At 40.0% G+C, this 17,022-nt stretch overlaps 1 protein-coding gene across 1 annotated transcript; it reads left to right on the forward strand.

The window, feature by feature from the left end:
* Window positions 1–7,784: 7,784 nt before the first annotated feature.
* Window positions 7,785–10,769, forward strand: LOC147886439 (protein NUCLEAR FUSION DEFECTIVE 4-like). The gene has a single exon (XM_087395354.1). The coding sequence runs from the start codon at window positions 8,144–8,146 to the stop codon at window positions 10,214–10,216; it is 2,073 nt and encodes a 690-aa protein (XP_087251480.1). The 5' UTR covers window positions 7,785–8,143; the 3' UTR covers window positions 10,217–10,769.
* Window positions 10,770–17,022: the final 6,253 nt, after the last annotated feature.

Here is a 17,022-nt window from a genome sequence, read left to right on the forward strand (position 1 = left end):
TATGGATGTCCATAAAAAAGTTGGTACAAAAGTGTCGAATCCGTCAGGAAGTCCAAGCTCCGAGGTCAGGGTCCACTTACCTGCCACCATCCAAGAAAAACTAGGTGTTAGAATATCATAGTCTCAATTGGGTAGACAGGTAATGCCTGTATTCCCTAGCATGCTATTGCTTTACCTAGGAACATAGACATCCATCTAGATTCCAAGAAATTTTGTGAAAATACCATGCCATATGTACCATTGGTGTCACAAGTCTAGATAAAAGGTAGTCATCCACCACTAAAGTGTGTGAGACAATAAGGGGGTTCTCCCACACCCTTACAAGAAAACAATCAAAAAGGGGGGTAATCCATACCCTTAGGTTAGATAATCTCAACAGTTAAATTAAGTGATAAACCAAAGAGAAACCAAAGAGGACTTAAAAAACCAAACCAAACAATTAATAAAAAATTGATAATAGAAAGATTTGGATAAAGCATTTACATAAAGATAAATAAACAAGGAAAACCTACGGGAACAAATTAATTAGACCATTAAATAATTAAGCTACTTAAGGAAAATTGCATACATTTGCATAAAGCGCTTGAAATTATAAAAGAGGACTTTATTTAAATCAATTAAAAGAGATAAATAAAATGATATGGATAAATAAATTTATTAAATAAGGATATTTAAATGACTAAAGCAAGTGAAATGGATAAAGCAATTAGTTAAATAAGGGAAATCATGGAAAGAAGAACTAAATTTATAGAAGCTAAAGCAATCGATTGTCTTACTAAAATTGAATAGAATTATCAAGAAGAATAAATTACTTATAATTATGAATGCCATCTTATACCAACGAGTTTCACTAAGGAGGATTTAAAGTTTACCTGTCACAAAAGCATTTAATACATGTATCTAAGTGAATAAATAAAGCACGCTTAATGTGAATGCAGGCTATCTAGTATTGAAAAGAACCATTAAATGAATGAATAAACCATGGTCACGGGTTATTTTTTAACAAATCTTATATCATTGGAGGAGGGAAAATTTAAACACAATGCAATCATATAAGCAATGAAAAGTAATGAAATAAATATATAAAGTGACCCTTAATAGACAATAGAACTAAGGATAACAATCGGGAGATATATGGATACTATGGACACAAAAGTACATATATATTGTTTTAAATAACTAAATAAGTAGCAAATAACCATGCAAAAAGAACATGTCATTATGACCATAAGAAATCGTGGAGCCATGAACGATCATGGAGCGCACAATTTGATAATGCAAGGGAGTAAAGCCATGGAAAAGAAACACAGGGAATAGCAACACTGAAAGGGTCACGTAATCCACCAAAACTGCAATGAAGGGGGAGCGAACTAGTCAGTGACACGACATTTTCATAGAAAGTGGTTCGTAGAACCAATCGAACCAGCACGCAATAGTATGAGTTTACCATCTAAGCTTTCGTGATCACGAACCAATTGATCAACTGTGAAGAAGAGTCACAGCAAAAACTATTGTACATGGCACCGAGCAAAGAAGCGACGAAGTCGCCAAAGAATGAAGGTAGCAAGCTAATTGTTTGGAGAGATGGTAGAGACCAAGAAGGATATGGAGGGGCTATTGTCACAGGCGCAAACCGTGAGGAGTAGAGTATGGAGGAGCGGGGCTGCGAGGTTACAGTGCTATAGCTTCTAGAGGGTAGAAAATAAATGATGGTTTTGGACTTTATAAATAGGTAGGGTAGTTGGGCAGTCGGGTAGGTATAAAGCTAGGTAGGCCTGCGGTGAGGATTTTAGGATATTTAAATAAGAGAAGGTTGGTTTAAAAGGGTGTGGAGTCGGGAGTGGTGCAGTCAGGAGTGGAGTTGGGAGAAAATAGAAATTAAAGAAACAATACGAATAGCAAGGAGAAAATTAAGAAGATTTCAAAGAAAATGAGAAGAAATAAGGAAAAAATAAGATATAGTTAAAGAAGACAAGAAATAATTAGGGAAAAATAAGGAAAAATAAAGGGGGATTTATGGAAAAAGGTAATAGGAAAATTTTATGAAAAAATAAGAAAATATTTTAGAGATAATAGAAAAATGGAACAAGTAGTTCAAAAAAAAGGGGGGGCTACAAATTCGAGAGGGGGGGGGGGGAATGAAAAAAGAGGGAGAGTAAATAAGAAAAAAAGGGGGGGGGTTAAAGAAAAAAAATAAGATTAAAATAAAGAAAAAAATAGTGATAGAGAAAAATATTTTTTAATAAAAGAAAAGTAGAGGGCAGTTAACAAGAATAAATTGTAGAAGGAAATAGGGGAAATTAAAGAAGATGAGAAAAAAAGGTAGGGGGGGGGATTAAAAGGGATTTAAAAAAAATAAGGGGAGGAAGTGGGGGGGTGTTGTTTTGGGCAGGTTTAAGGTGGGAATACAAAGGAACTAGGTTTGAAATTAAAGGTAGAAAGGGTTAGGAGGTGTGTGTGTGTGTGTGTGTGTGTGTGTGTGTGTAGGGGTTGAAAGGGAAATTAAAGGAGTTTGAAAAAAATAGGAGGTATGAAAAAGGGGAGGTTGTAGGTGGGGAAAGAGGGGGGCCAAGATCTAAACAAAAGAAAGGTGTAGGAAGTGTGTGTGTGTGTGTGTGTGTGTGTGTGTGTGTGTTCTCATGATTTAATCTCTAGTCACACATATCAGTTTTCCTGCTTTTGGTCATTGGCAACCCACTCAATGGGATTTCTTGCTTGGGTGCATTAATGGCACTTTGCATGGCTGCCCTATGGTCTCCAACTTGCTTCTTGGTTGGAAGTGTGAAGATAGTGGGAGAGAAGGAAGGAGTCTCACTTGCAGCTTTCTCACATACACAATGGGGGAATACACACAAAGGTGGAGGCTGAAAATAGTTTTCCTCTTCTTAGTTGTGAAAGCCAAAAAGAACTCTGGTACAAAGAAATAGGATAACCCTATATGTGGGTCTCAAACCAAACTCAGCTAACTGAGGTGGCATACTAACTGAGCCATGAACTAGAGTACATAAGGATAGCTGTCATCCAGCTATTATTCATGGGCGGTGTACCAACCGCATCTGCAGCTAACAAGTCGGTGACATAAATGCACAATGGTCACCCTGGCATATCACGAGTGGAGCTTGATATCTCAACACTCCCCCTCGAGTTCAATCCCAATTCCTGCACACCAAGCATGTCTCTGAACTTGCGTAGCTTCTCTATGCCTTATGTCTTCGTGAATATGTCAGCTACCTGATCCTCTGTGCTGACATAAACTAGATCAATAAGACCTAGTAAAACCTTCTCCCGCACATAGAGATAATGCACCTCAATGTGCTTTGTTCTAGCATGATAGACTAGGTTATTTGCCAAGCGTATACTGCTCATGTTGTCACAATAAATGACAACTGGCCCATCTGTAGACTGATGCATATCATAAAGTAGCTTATGCAACCAAGCTACCTCACATGCAGCCATTGTTGCACCCCTATACTCAGCCTCTGTGCTTGACAAGGCAACTGTAGGCTGTTTCTTGCTGCTCCAAGTGACTACAGCACCCTCAAGAAGATGCACCACCATTTCTCTACTCTTCAGAAATTAGAAGAGCAAACAACTCCTCAAAATCAGGAAATTTTTCACGGACGGCAATGGATGTCCGGAACTGTGCATAATCCTTTCCTAGACCATTCAAGGTCACAGAAACTAAATCATCATCTTCCACTGGCGACCCAATGGAAGCAAGTGCATCTGCAATTTTCTTCACCTTCATGTGGTAGTCATTGATGCTCATATTTTCTCTCTACACATTGTGCAACTCCTGCTTGATCTGCATTTTCCTGGCTTGCGTATTTGTGCTGTACATTTTTGCCAAAGTATCCCATGCCTCCTTTGGCATACTTGCATCCTGAATATGCACAATCATAGAATCCGAAATACTAATAGAAAACCAGTACATAACTTTTCTGGCTCTCTCATGCCATCCTTTAAATGCTTGCGTTTCCTGTTGATTGGGAACATTAGGAAGAACTAGTTCTTCTTCATTTTCTGTAATGAACTCCCAATAGCCTTTTCCCATAAGGAAATTTGTCATTCTAAACTTCCATGCTTAGAAGTTGTTCTTGTCAAGCTTTTCAGTGACAATCTATGAAAGAGAATCAGACGCCATTGCAAAACACTGCAAAATATTCTATCACTGCAAAAAACACAGCTTCTGCCTCACACGGGCAAATATGCAAAACTGACGAAAGTGATATTTGACCACAGAGTCACTTCCTAGTGATGATTTTGCATCAATAGGCAATAAGGATGATTCTATAACTCCGAGTATCTCTGCGCACAGGCATACGATGCAATTTCTGCGGTAACTTTTCATTGACTTGCAGAGCAATGTTCGCACAGCAAAAACAGGGCCTTTTTCTCAGTGCTTGTGGAGAACTTTCGCCTCCAAAATGGGCCTCGAATCAAAAAAATAAAGTTACCAAGGGCTTTGCTCGCTCCCGCAGCATATATTACCCTCTCGCCACATCGCAAAGGGCATCTCAATCTGAGACAATGCACTCTTGCACTTTCCGGCTGTGCTACCTACAGAGATTTGCTCCCAAACATGAAAAAGGAAAGCAGCATTGGTCCTCTTACCAGGACACTGCGAACTTGGTTTGCTTTCTTGAGCTCCTTACCACGAACCAGGCTCTGATACCATGTGAAGATAGTGCCCGAGAGAAGGAAGGAGTCTCACTTGCAGCTTTCTCACCTTACTAGGACACTGCGAACTTGGTTTGCTTTCTTGAGCTCCTTACCACGAACCAGGCTCTGATACCATGTGAAGATAGTGCCCGAGAGAAGGAAGGAGTCTCACTTGCAGCTTTCTCACATACATAATAGGGGAATACACACAAAGGTGGAGGCTGAAAATAGTTTTCCTCTTCTTAGTTGTGAAAGCCAAAAAGAACTCTGGTACAAAGAAATAGAAGAACCCTATATGTGGGTCTCAAACCATACTCAGCTAACTAAGGTGGCATACTAACTGAGCCACGAACTAGAGTACATAAGGATAGCTATCATCCAGTTATTATTCATGGGCGATGTACCAACCGCATCTGCAGCTAACAAGTCGGTGACGTAAATGCACAATGGTCACCCTGGCATATCATGAGTGGAGCTCGATATCTCAACAGGAAGTATATTCTATCTTACCTAGAATGGCATGATTCTTTGTGAGCTTTCAGGTTCTTACTTTATTTCTTTTAAAGGGATCAATGTTGTTGCTGATGTTATTCATGATGATGGCTCTATGCTTCCCTTTTTTCGAGCAGCCACACAGTATGGTTTGGGTTCTCATTATAATTGTACTTTATATGCTTTCCCCTTTGGTTCCGATTCCCCCTTTGGAACTCCAGGATCGATTAGAGGATTGGACTTGGGTCCTCCTCTCGTCCTTTGAGGCTATCTCAGATTACTGTGCCTGCATTATACAAAATCCTTTTGCCTCAACCCTGGGTTTCAGAAAGGGGTAATTACCTTTGGCGAATGCATCGGCCAGCTCAGTGGTGGAGAAAAAGACTGCGGCAACTTTGGGCATACAAGGTTCCACTTCGGCAACATGTTTTTTTATGGCGAGTGCTTATGGGAATTTTTCCATATGGACAATTGCTGGCCTGTAGGCACATTGCTCCTGCTTTATGTCATTGGTGTCTGATTTCTCAGGAGATTGTGCCTCATTTATTTTGGCATTGCCCTTCTTCTCAGTAGTATCTGGATTCTCTCTGAAAGAGGCTACGAGCGAGATTCCTGACTCTTCTATTTGGGAGATTTTTCTGGCTCTTTCGTTTTCATCCATAGCAAACGGAGTTTCATCTTTTCTTTGTTTGGGCTCGCTATTGGGGACTTTGGACTTTATGGATAGACCGCAATTGTAAAGTCTTTAGTGATCCCAATTTTTCTTTTTTGCTTTCTTTAAGCGTTCTTTGCAGCAATCTTGCTTTGATTGCTTGCGGACTTGCCAGATAGATCACGATGTATATTTGGCTTATACTAAGATCTTCAGTTGATGTATTTTCTAGCGCCTCTTTTTTTAGGTGACTATCCTTGTAATATAATCATTCAAAGCTTTCACTTTAAAAAAAATGTGTGTGTGTGTAAAGAAAAGTAATGAAAATCCAACTTCTCAAGTGTGATGCTACATTTTTTGAGCATTGAAAAGGTACAAGGTGAGAAAACGGATAGATTACAAATTTAGGACAAAGGGAGGAAAGGGAGAGGGGGGAAAGGTGAGGCAAAAGGAGAGGAGGCTAAGGCATGATGTCATGAGGCATATAATATGTGCTAGTCCCGCACAAAGCTTGAGTTTGGGTGTGAATGTATGTGGCACATATGTGATTTTTGATAGTAGAGGAGGTGAATGAAAGATGAAAGGAAGGGCTTGAAGTCTTAAGAGTGCCTAAATTTGACTACGATTTCATTGTCATTGGGGTGCTTGTTCTTAGAAATGGAGCTTTTTGACTTTTGTCTTTTTTAATGTAAATTAGGCAGATATGATGTATTTCATGATAAATTATGAAAATTTATGATAAAGCTTTGCATTGGGAAAAGAAGGTTGATTTTGAATTTTAAGGAGGAAGATCTTTTCTTCCTCCAAAGATCCCTCCATAGTGGAGCCCGTCTTGCATAAACATTAAGAAGACCTTTGAGAGAGATGCTCCATCTAGTGTATGACGTTCAAAATGAGCCTTCTTTTTCCAATGAAAAGCTTTGTCCTATCATAGATTTCCATTCACTAAAAAACACGTCAATATGCCTAATTTATATGAAAAAAAGAAAAAAATGTGGAGAATTTCTAGGCATGAGTAATTTAACAAGAAATACATCAATGGCATTGTTGACGAAGATCAATGTTTAATGTTTTTTTAAAAACCCCCTTACACACACGTAGTCACACACCCATGGTGAACTAGGAGGAGCTTCCCAAAGGAATCGGACACATGTAGCCAGTTTAGCGAGTGAATACCCAAATTGCATGAGCTGCCACTGGTTAGCTTATAATGCAATTAATATTTTACCTGCTATAATTGTAGAAAGTGACATAACTAATCTATATCTTATTGGTTGGAACGCAATTAATTTTTTACCGGTAAAATGTGGGTTCAAGTTTTGAGTAGCCTTTAGTGTAAAGACTAAAGTACAGGCAAGTTTTCGAATGAGGGTAGTTGCTCGGGCACGCAGGCACCCTACCACTTGAGGTGCTGGTGCACCTTAAGCGGGACCATGGGTTGGTCGAGAGTTAAGAAATAAAAATAATTTTTTGACAAATTGCTTATTTGGGGGGGGGGGGAGGGGCGGGGGGACGTATAAAAAATGATTTATTTTTGTGTAAGAGATAAGTTTCTTTTATTTTATGGGCTCCATGTAGCTCATCGTGGTATCAAACGTGATCAAAAAATTAGGCAAGTTAGTAAACTGAATTAAAAATTACATGTTTCGGGGTCGTGTCGCTTATCGTTGTACATTGTGGACGGCAATAATCGATCAATTATCACCATCTAATATCTTGTGTGTGTGTGTGTGTGTGTGTGTTTTATTTTGTTGTTGTTATTTCAAGCGTTGTCTGCGTGAGCATAGCAATTGCGTCAGAGGACAGCTTTGTTGGCGGCGTGGTCACCTCGTGACTCTTGTCCTCATAATTCAAAGTTCTGCAGGATCTTTACACGATTCTAGGAGCAGGCAGATCGTTGCAATAATATATATTGAGCTCAGCTTTGCATGTTCTGCTAGGCTCTACAGTGGCAACTAGAATTTTTTGCCGTTTGGATCGTCGCTATTATCGATGTGCCATCGAAGCTCCCCAGTCCTCTCCATCTTCAACTATTTCAGCAGCAACGAACGCAACTATAGCTGCTGAAGCTGTCTGGAATTTTTAGGCTCGCCATCTTCTTATCATCACAAGTCTGTCCTATCGCAACTATTCATCAGAAGCTCCAATCTGGATCCAATCTTATATATCCTCCATAGATCCAGATCTTTCGTCCTGGAGCTGTACACGCCTAGCTACTAGCTCCATCCTGCACCTCTCCACATCATCCCATGATGGCCGCCTCAACGGTGCCAACACTCGCAGTACCAAGCCTGCATCCTTGTTAGCTTCCCTTCGTCCGCCCAATTCCCATCCATCATGGAGATGAAGCAGCTCTCGCAGTTTTGCCTCCATTTCATCACAGGACGATGGATCGTTGTTGCCTTCTCCCTCTACATTATGTCCTGCGCTGGTGCCACTTACATCTTTGGCATCTACTCCGGCGCCATAAAAAAGGCCTTGCACTACGATCAGCAGACCATCGATACCCTCAGCTTCTTCAAGGACCTCGGCGCCAACGTCGGCATCATCTCCGGCTTGATCAACGAAGTGACGCCAGCTTGGGCAGTGGTCGGTGTTGGAGCAGGCATGAATCTGTTCGGCTACCTCATGATCTGGCTCGCTGTAACTGGCAAAATCGCGAGGCCTCGCTTGTGGCAGATGTATGTCTATATGTGCGTGGGTGCCAACTCGCAGACATTTGCAAACACTGGAGTGCTGGTGACCTGCGTGAAGAACTTCCCTCAGAGTCGAGGTGTTGTTATCGGGCTGCTCAAGGGATTTGTAGGCCTCAGCGGTGCCATCTTCACGCAAATCTACCACGCTCTCTATGGCCAGGATACTACGGGCGTCATCTTGCTCGTTGGCTGGTTGCCTTCGTTGGTGTCCTTATTGTTCATGTTTTTCATCCGCCCCATGACACCCGAGATGGATAAGAACGAAGGCAAACATTTCTACGCGTGCCTCTACCTCGCCTTGCTATTGGCAGGCTTTCTCATGGCGATTATCATCGTGGAGAACTTGGTTCCGCTATCGTCGGCCACCTTTAAGGCCATGGGAGTCATTACGGTTCTTCTGGTTGTGTCGAGTTTGTGGATTTCAGTGCGGGCAGAGCTTGAGAAATTTAAACAGAAATCAAAAGCGGAGGAGGGATCACAGGGCAGTCTTTCGTTAACCCAAGCGTCAGGACCTGATTTGCGCTCAGATGCCTCTCGCTCCCACGCCACGATAGCTTCTGATTCGAAAGAGGTCTCTCAAAATGGCAAGAGCACAGATCACAAATGGGACAAGCCCGAAGATGAGAAACTTCGAGCCGGCCAAATGGAGGGCTCTGAGCCATCGCAGGGCGATGCTACTCAAACAAAATCATCTCCGAACTTACACCTAAATCTCCAGGCTGGCCGGATCCCTGGCAAAGGGGATCAACAGCCGAATTACCCTTCTCGCATGGCCTTGCAGCAACAACATCAAGCGTCCGCAAAAACTTCTGTTGGGATCGAACCTACAGTCCAGATCAGCAAACAATCCTTCTTCTGTAGAGTGAATGTCACCAGAAAAGATTTATTCTCCGATTGGCCGGAGCACGGCGACGACTTCACCATACCGCAAGCCCTCGTGAGTCTCGACATGTGGATCCTTTTTGTGGCGACCACTTGTGGAGTGGGTGCAACGCTCACAGCTATCGACAACATGGGCCAAATCGGAGCCTCTCTTGGCTATTCCAGCATTAGCATTACCACATTTGTGTCCCTCATTAGCATTTGGAACTTCCTCGGTCGAGTGGCCGCTGGCTTCTCCTCTGAGTTTCTCCTTCATAAATACCGCTTTCCAAGAACTCTCATGCTCACTATCGTCCTGGCCTTAGCATGTGCAGGGCACCTGCTGATAGCGTTCCCAACGCCTGGATCCTTGTATGTAGCATCAATTCTTATTGGCTTTTGCTTCGGAGCACAGTGGCCCCTTCTCTTCGCCGTGATCTCGGAGCTTTTTGGCCTCAAGTACTACGCCACTTTGTACAACCTGGGAGCTGTGGCAAGCCCAGTAGGTTCCTACTTGCTCAATGTAAGGGTAGCAGGGTATCTGTATGACAAAGAGGCAAGAAAGCAGCAAGCACAGCTGCTCTCAGGGACGGGAAGTCGATTTAGCCTGAGCGAAGCAGCGAGTGCGCCTGCCCCCAGGAGCATAGCGAGCTCGGATTTGACGTGCAACGGGTCGGAGTGCTTTCGATTGACGTTCCTGATAATGACGACTGTCAGCCTGTTTGCGAGCTTGGTCTCGGTAGTTCTGGTGTTGCGAACGAGGAAATTCTACAGTAAAGACATCTACGCCAAGTTCCGCGAATCTGCGAAGGAGGAGGCGCAGGCTCAAGAATCCGAATCACGGACGTCGTGAACTTTACTTCGAAGGGGCAACACAAGGATTTTCAAGAACAAATTTATGGATCCTTTTTTCTTCCCGGGTTTCCAACGGGTTTGCCTCCTTGAGCCATAGCAACGTCTTGCAAAGCTGCAGAACACATGAACTCTTACGTCTATGGGTTTCAAGTCCTTAGTGAATGGCCTGAGGCAGGAAATTCAGGAATCAGGAGATGCCATAGCCAGGTGAGCTCGTAATGCAGGAGCAGCTGCCATATCTAATCCTTGAAACTTCCATAAATTTTCGAGCAGTTTCTCATAAAAGCCAGGAGAGCTATGTAAGCTCTAGGCATGCTTCCGAGGATGAATGACTAGCCTACAAAAAATTAAGCTTGTAAATTACTTAGTTGAGTGAACTACTTAAATAGAGGCAGAGAGCACAGCATCTAGCATGGATTCTGACTTCAAGCAGAACGAGACCAATGGTAGCGCTCTCATCTAGTTGAGAGGCAATAGAAAGGCCAGAAGGAGCATGGTAGTTACGCCCTTGTTACACTAGGTATGATATGTTTAACAATCTTAGGGCCTATGTCCACTACCACACTAATTAAGGATTTTAATTGAAGTGTGCATTTTGATTCGCATTCAAGGGGTCCTCTTAAGTTAAATTTCGTTAATGGCATGTTAGAGATGTTTGAAAATTTAGCACTAGGAAATAAATTATTTAAGGAGCTTTTATGAAGGGATGCAATTTGAAATATAGAGTTCAACTTGATGGTGGGAAATCAACTTAATGGTGGGAAATCAGAATGCTACTTAAGATTTTGTTGGGATTCAAGGGGGTCTAGTTATGCTAAATTTGTTAATAACATGTTAGAGATGCTTGAAAATTTAACCACTAGGAAATAAAATGTTATACGAAGATTTTATGAATGGATGCAAGTTGAAATATAAAAAAGAAGAGTGTAACTTGATGGTTTGAGTATTTTTTAGGTTCAAGGCTAAATCAGAACTATACAATATGGTTACTAATTTGAAAGCCGTTGAAAAGAAGAAGCCGTTGTGGTTGTAACCTTACATGGTGGACATCATAATGTAAAAGCTATTGGGATTGTTACTCATATAATGGACATCATAATGTAAAGATATTACATCATTTTGTGAGAAAAAAGATTAGAGATTTTTTGTTAATAGGAGCACTTTATGCATAATATATGATGGGTACCAATGATAATGAATTTGTGTTGCTAAGGTTAAATCCAACATAAAAATAAGGATAGGATAGAAAATGCCCCTATATATTAAAATGGTGCAATTTGCATAAGAGCTCGTTTGATCATCATCATGTGGGGAATGGAATGAGAGTTTGACATCTTACTTTTTAAAAGAGAGTTGCATGAAAATGAAATACTTGACCTTACACATGAAGATAAAATGATTGACTTTGGGAATTAGAGACAAAATAGATAAACGCAAGGATATACAATGTCTCATCACAATCATTTTCAAGTTTTGTAGCCATGTAATCTATGTGTGTAAAGTGCCAAACATCAGAATGCAGCACGAGGCAGCTCTAAAATGCTGGCACAACTCGAGGAAGCTCCAAAATGTTGGCACATAGCTCGAGGCATCTCTGAAATGCTGGCATGCAACTTGAAACAGCTCCAAAATACTTTAAAATTTGAGAAATGATTAGCACACACCCCGAGGCAGCCCATACTACAGTGAATGTACTGAAATTTTGACAAATTGGATAGAAGTACAGAATTTTTTGATAGATGTATAGATTTTCGTACAATTTCTGACAGAAGTATGGATTTTCGTACAATTTTTGACACATGTATAGATTTTTTCAATTTTTTATTTTTTGACAGGTTCGAAATTTTGTGCAGATGTTGTAAATGCTCACGTGTGGTTGTTTTTTGCTGCAGCAAGTTGAAAAATGCATCGAAAAATGGTTCCCTTCACGAGAGTTGCTCCAAAGTGCGGTCTTCTTGCGAGAAAATGAGGTTTTTCACGACAGAAGTGCTTGGAAAGGTTTCAAACACTCGTGGCAGTGTGAAAACCAGCAAGACCAGCAAGAATGAGAGCTCCAAAGGCTGCCAAACAGCTTGGGAAAGCTATCAATGGCTGAGGGAATGGATTCTCGACCTGCTTTGATACCATTGTTGGGTATCGGAAGCAATGGAAGCACAATGGAGAAAAATAAGATGCTGTAATAGATTGCTACAAAACTGAAGTGTGGACGCTCAAGGGAGAGCCAACATAACAAAACCCTAGGGTGAACTACCCTAACCGGACTAAGTGTCATAACTGACCTAGATGTACATAAACTAACTATACCAATAGTCTAAATAGGCCTACAAGGCTCATACAAAGGTATAAGTGGCATCTATGGATAGCCCATGAGATAGCCTATAGGCATTGTATAATATTTCTCAATGTAAATTCATTCTTTACACTTCTCCATGTACATTAATTTATTTTTTTATTTCATATTTCTCACACACACCTATTGCATCCCTTCTTCATCCCATTCAACCATTACACCCCCTATTAGTAATAGAGTAAATTACACTTCCATAGATGACCATAGGAACACTCCCTAATCCTAACCTAATGGATGATGTACATAGTCTCCTTCATGTTCATAATGCAAGTAGTGTATAGTTAACATATTGTCTGTACTCCACTCTCCCCTACTTCCTTAACATGATATCAAATCCCATGGTTGACCATGCTTTCTTCGATTTAGCATCACTTGTGCTCATCTTGTAGCTTAGGGAGAGAGCTAGACTTTTTATTCTTATAGAATTCTCATCTAAGATCAAGTTAGTTTGAAGGACTTAGTTGTAGAGTTTTTAGATTTTTGTCAATTTTGACAATCCAATCAAGCAGCTAGAAGGGAGCTTCCAAAGTTAACATCTTGTAGGATATCTCACATGGGTAAACCTTGGGAGAGTAGTGTCTCAAGCTCAAAAGAGTCCAAGATCTTGAGTTCTATCACAAAGGCATGCTTCCCATAGGCTTTCTAAGCATGCTCCACCCCAGCACATGTAGCTCATGCCTTCAAGTCTGACATCAATTTAGGCCAAATATTTCATCAACTTGCCCCAAGTGGCAAAGTCTTAGCAAAGTTTCTAAACCAATTGATGACCTTGTCACTAAACGTGGTGGGGAAATACATCAAGTAGTCCTCCCTGATGCCTTATTGGAGCCTTATTGTTAGCAAATATTGAACATGAGCATGGTGATTCTCTCCCTTGTTCCCTTGGAAGTTTTGAAACTTCATCCTTATCTTTGGTCCTCTCACTCCATTGGCTCCTTGGTTTGGGCTTTCTAGTTGGGTGACCGGCAAAGAGATTTTGACTTGGTCACCTCTATCATCTCGGTCAAATTGGTAGATAGATCGCCTCTATCAGCATACTTAGCTTCATTTGGGTTGGTTGTATCAGATCTATCAGCTCTCTCCATCGCAAATCTCTCTTCTTGATTTGGTCTTCTTCCTTGTGATGGGGGGATGATGGGGACGTGGATTTTCTCCCCTACCCTTGCCAAAACTTACCCAATATTGCTAGAGGTGGGGTTTTTTGACTCCCTCAATCACTCCCTTCTACCTCTCTTTGTTCAGCATTAATGCTAGAGGATGCATTGGCATGTTCACTACCCTCAACCAAGGATTGTCCTTGTTCTTTGATTGTTTCGATCCTTATTTTGTTATCTCAACTCCTTCAAGATAGTCCTCTCTTCTCTATTTGGATCTTATTTGACATCTTGTTCTTGCACTTGGCAACTTTCTCATTCACCCAAGTTGATTTTCTTATTCTCCACTAGCTTTTCTAATGGACAAAATTGCATATTCCCTAGTAGGATTGCCAAATGTTGATAGCAAATGCATGTTATGATTGGGCAATTTCCTTTTCTAGATAGCCCAAAATAGCTTGGATACAATAGGTCTACAGGTTTCGATGGAGAAGTTGGCAACAACAAACATGTCAGCTTGTCAATGGTAGCAAAGGTTTTGGGTCTCCATAATAGAAACTTTTGTGCAGCCAATGCTCGCCTACAATTACAAGAAGATGGAGTCTTGCCCCTACAAACATGCCATAGATAGCAACTATAAGTACCAACATCACACAGGAAACTCGAGTATCCCCCACCAAAAAAATGTTTGTTGCAAGAGGATGGGGAGACATTCTTTTGAAAAGCATCCCATATATTTGATTGATGAGCCTCAGGTTTGTACTTTACTTTTATTCAAGCAAAATAATAGCAGTACTACAACACCTTCAGACACTTTGAAGCACTTTCAAGTGGTACTTTTAATAGCTTTGAAGCACTTTCAGGTAGTACTTTTAATAGCTTTGGAGCCACCCACACGGTTTTTGGTCTCGGAATAATTGAGGACTATTGCCGAGAGAGAGAAGAAGAAGAAGAAGAAGAGTCTTTTTACGTCGTAGGAGCAATCCCAAGGAGCCAATTCTGACTCATCCGACGCGATCCCGAGAGAGAGAGAGAGAGAGAGAGAGAGAGAGAGAGAGAGAGAGTAGTTTCTAGCACCTGGACTTTTTTCGGTGTCATGGCCCTATATAAGTGAAACAAAGAATGTATTAGCACATACAAATGCTTAATGAGTGCTTAATAATGTACTCTATTACAATAAGAACTGCACTTTTATTACTAAAAGATAAACCACTAGTAGATGTAGAAAGATTAAAAAATGTCATTGCAAAGTGGTGTATACTTAAGAGCGCTTCATGCCTACTTCATGACCACTTAATAGTGACTCAAGACCACTTAATAGTACTTTTGGACCACATAGAAGCACTTAGTAGTACTTCTGGACCACTTAGAAGCACTAAGTAGTACTTTTGGACCACATAGAAGCACTTAGTAGTACTTCTGGACCACTTAGAAGCACTAAGTAGTACTTTTGGACCACGTAATAGTACTTTAAAACTATTTATAAGTACTACAAAACTACTCAGGAACATTGAATAGTGCTTTAGGACCACTTAAAAGTACTTTTGTAGCACTGTGAAAAAGAATATTGAGTACCACTTCTTGACCACTTACAAGTAGGACCACTAAAAGGACTAAAGAACCATTTATAAGTACTTAAGGATCCCTAAGAACCATCCATCTACATTACTAAAAGATAGAGCACAAGTAGATGCACAAAGAAAAAAAAATGCCATTTTAAAGTGGACTATACTTAAGAGCGCTTCACTATCACTTAATAGTGACTCAGGACCACTTAACAATAAACACTATTGTAGATGAAGTGAGAACATTGCATGGCTTCTCAAAAAAAGATTCCATTCAAAATCCTAGGATTATTGGTCACTTTTTAAAATTATTTTATTTTTTCATTGGTCCATCAATCAATTCTACAAAAGGGCACAAATTTATGCAACACAACTTTTTAAGATAAACTAGATACACATGCTTAGGCTTTCATACTTGACCACACATGAATATCATCTTTAAAACACAATCTAGATTATTAACTTTATTTTAAAGGTTGCAAGAGATATTTTACATTCACAAAGTCACCCTAAAATTTCATCATCACTGATAGTATAGAAATTTAATTCAAATCAAATAAACATGAAAGATATTGCTATTTATATTATAACAAAGAAACCAAATGAAGTACATGTGAAATATGTACCAAATGGGAAATCGATATGACAAATACAAAACCAAATCATTTAAATATCTTAAAATATGTCCATATATCAAATTTTATATGAAAAACCAAATGTCTAATTAAACATCAACACAATCTATGCATGTCTTATCAACAGTGGTATAGCAATGTCTCTTCTTGTACACTCCTTGTACAATAGTTGAACCTATTTTGCTTCATGCTCTAGCCCAACAAATTCACCAGCCTCATCATGAAGTGGAGTTTGAGGCTCTGATGACAATTCGATCATTATTAATTATAATTTTTATGTGGTTAAGACAAAAAATCAGGCTTGGAAGATCACAAGTGACTTTCTAAGAGAGGCTTGGAAGATCATACGCAATATTTATGTGGCTAAGATAAAAAATCAAGCTTGTAAGATCGTACGTGAATCTTTAAGAGAGGTGACCAGGGAAAAAACTTGCGAAAAAGAGAGGCAATTAGAGAAAAACTTACAAAAAGCTAATTTTGAACGTGGTTTCATAGTCCACTTTTTGCCCAAAAAGTACCATAAACCCTTTTAAAAATCACAAATTATGTCATAATTTGATGATATCATCAAGCCATGTCATAAATTTAAGCCTAAATTCGATGATAGCATCGACTTGTAGTAGCAAATGTTATGATGAAAGTCGATGATATTATCAAATTTTGGAATGATTGTGATAGAACTTGATGATATCATCAATTTTTGTCACAAGTTATGACAAAAATCGATGATATCATCGAATGTTGTCATAAGTTATGACAAAATTCAATAACATCATCGAATTTCTTCATAACTAATATAGAAATAGTAAAATGATGATAACTTTTGAACCAGGATTTCGTTTTAGGAGATTTTTAGCTCAAAATTTAGAGCATAAGTGGCTCTACAATTGCCTCTTGGCACTTCAACTAATTTAAAGTTGAATGCACTCAAAAATAGGGTGCAAGTTAAGGGGTTCATTATCTAATGTAAAATTTCGTATAGAAGGAAATTCCATCCAACCAACAAATATACCATGCAAGTGCCAAGCAATAATCCTAGCATAAATATAGCTCTAATTGCCCATTTTCAAATCAAATTATGGCTCATTGCTATTTTGCTCCAACTTATGACATAAATTGATAACATCATCAACTTCTATCATGAGCTATGAGTCATAATA

Source organism: Dipteris shenzhenensis, chromosome 24, assembly GCF_047967505.1.
Source record: "Dipteris shenzhenensis isolate YYH24624 ecotype China chromosome 24, Dip_SZ_1.0, whole genome shotgun sequence".
NCBI classification, from domain to species: Eukaryota; Viridiplantae; Streptophyta; class Polypodiopsida; order Gleicheniales; family Dipteridaceae; genus Dipteris; species Dipteris shenzhenensis.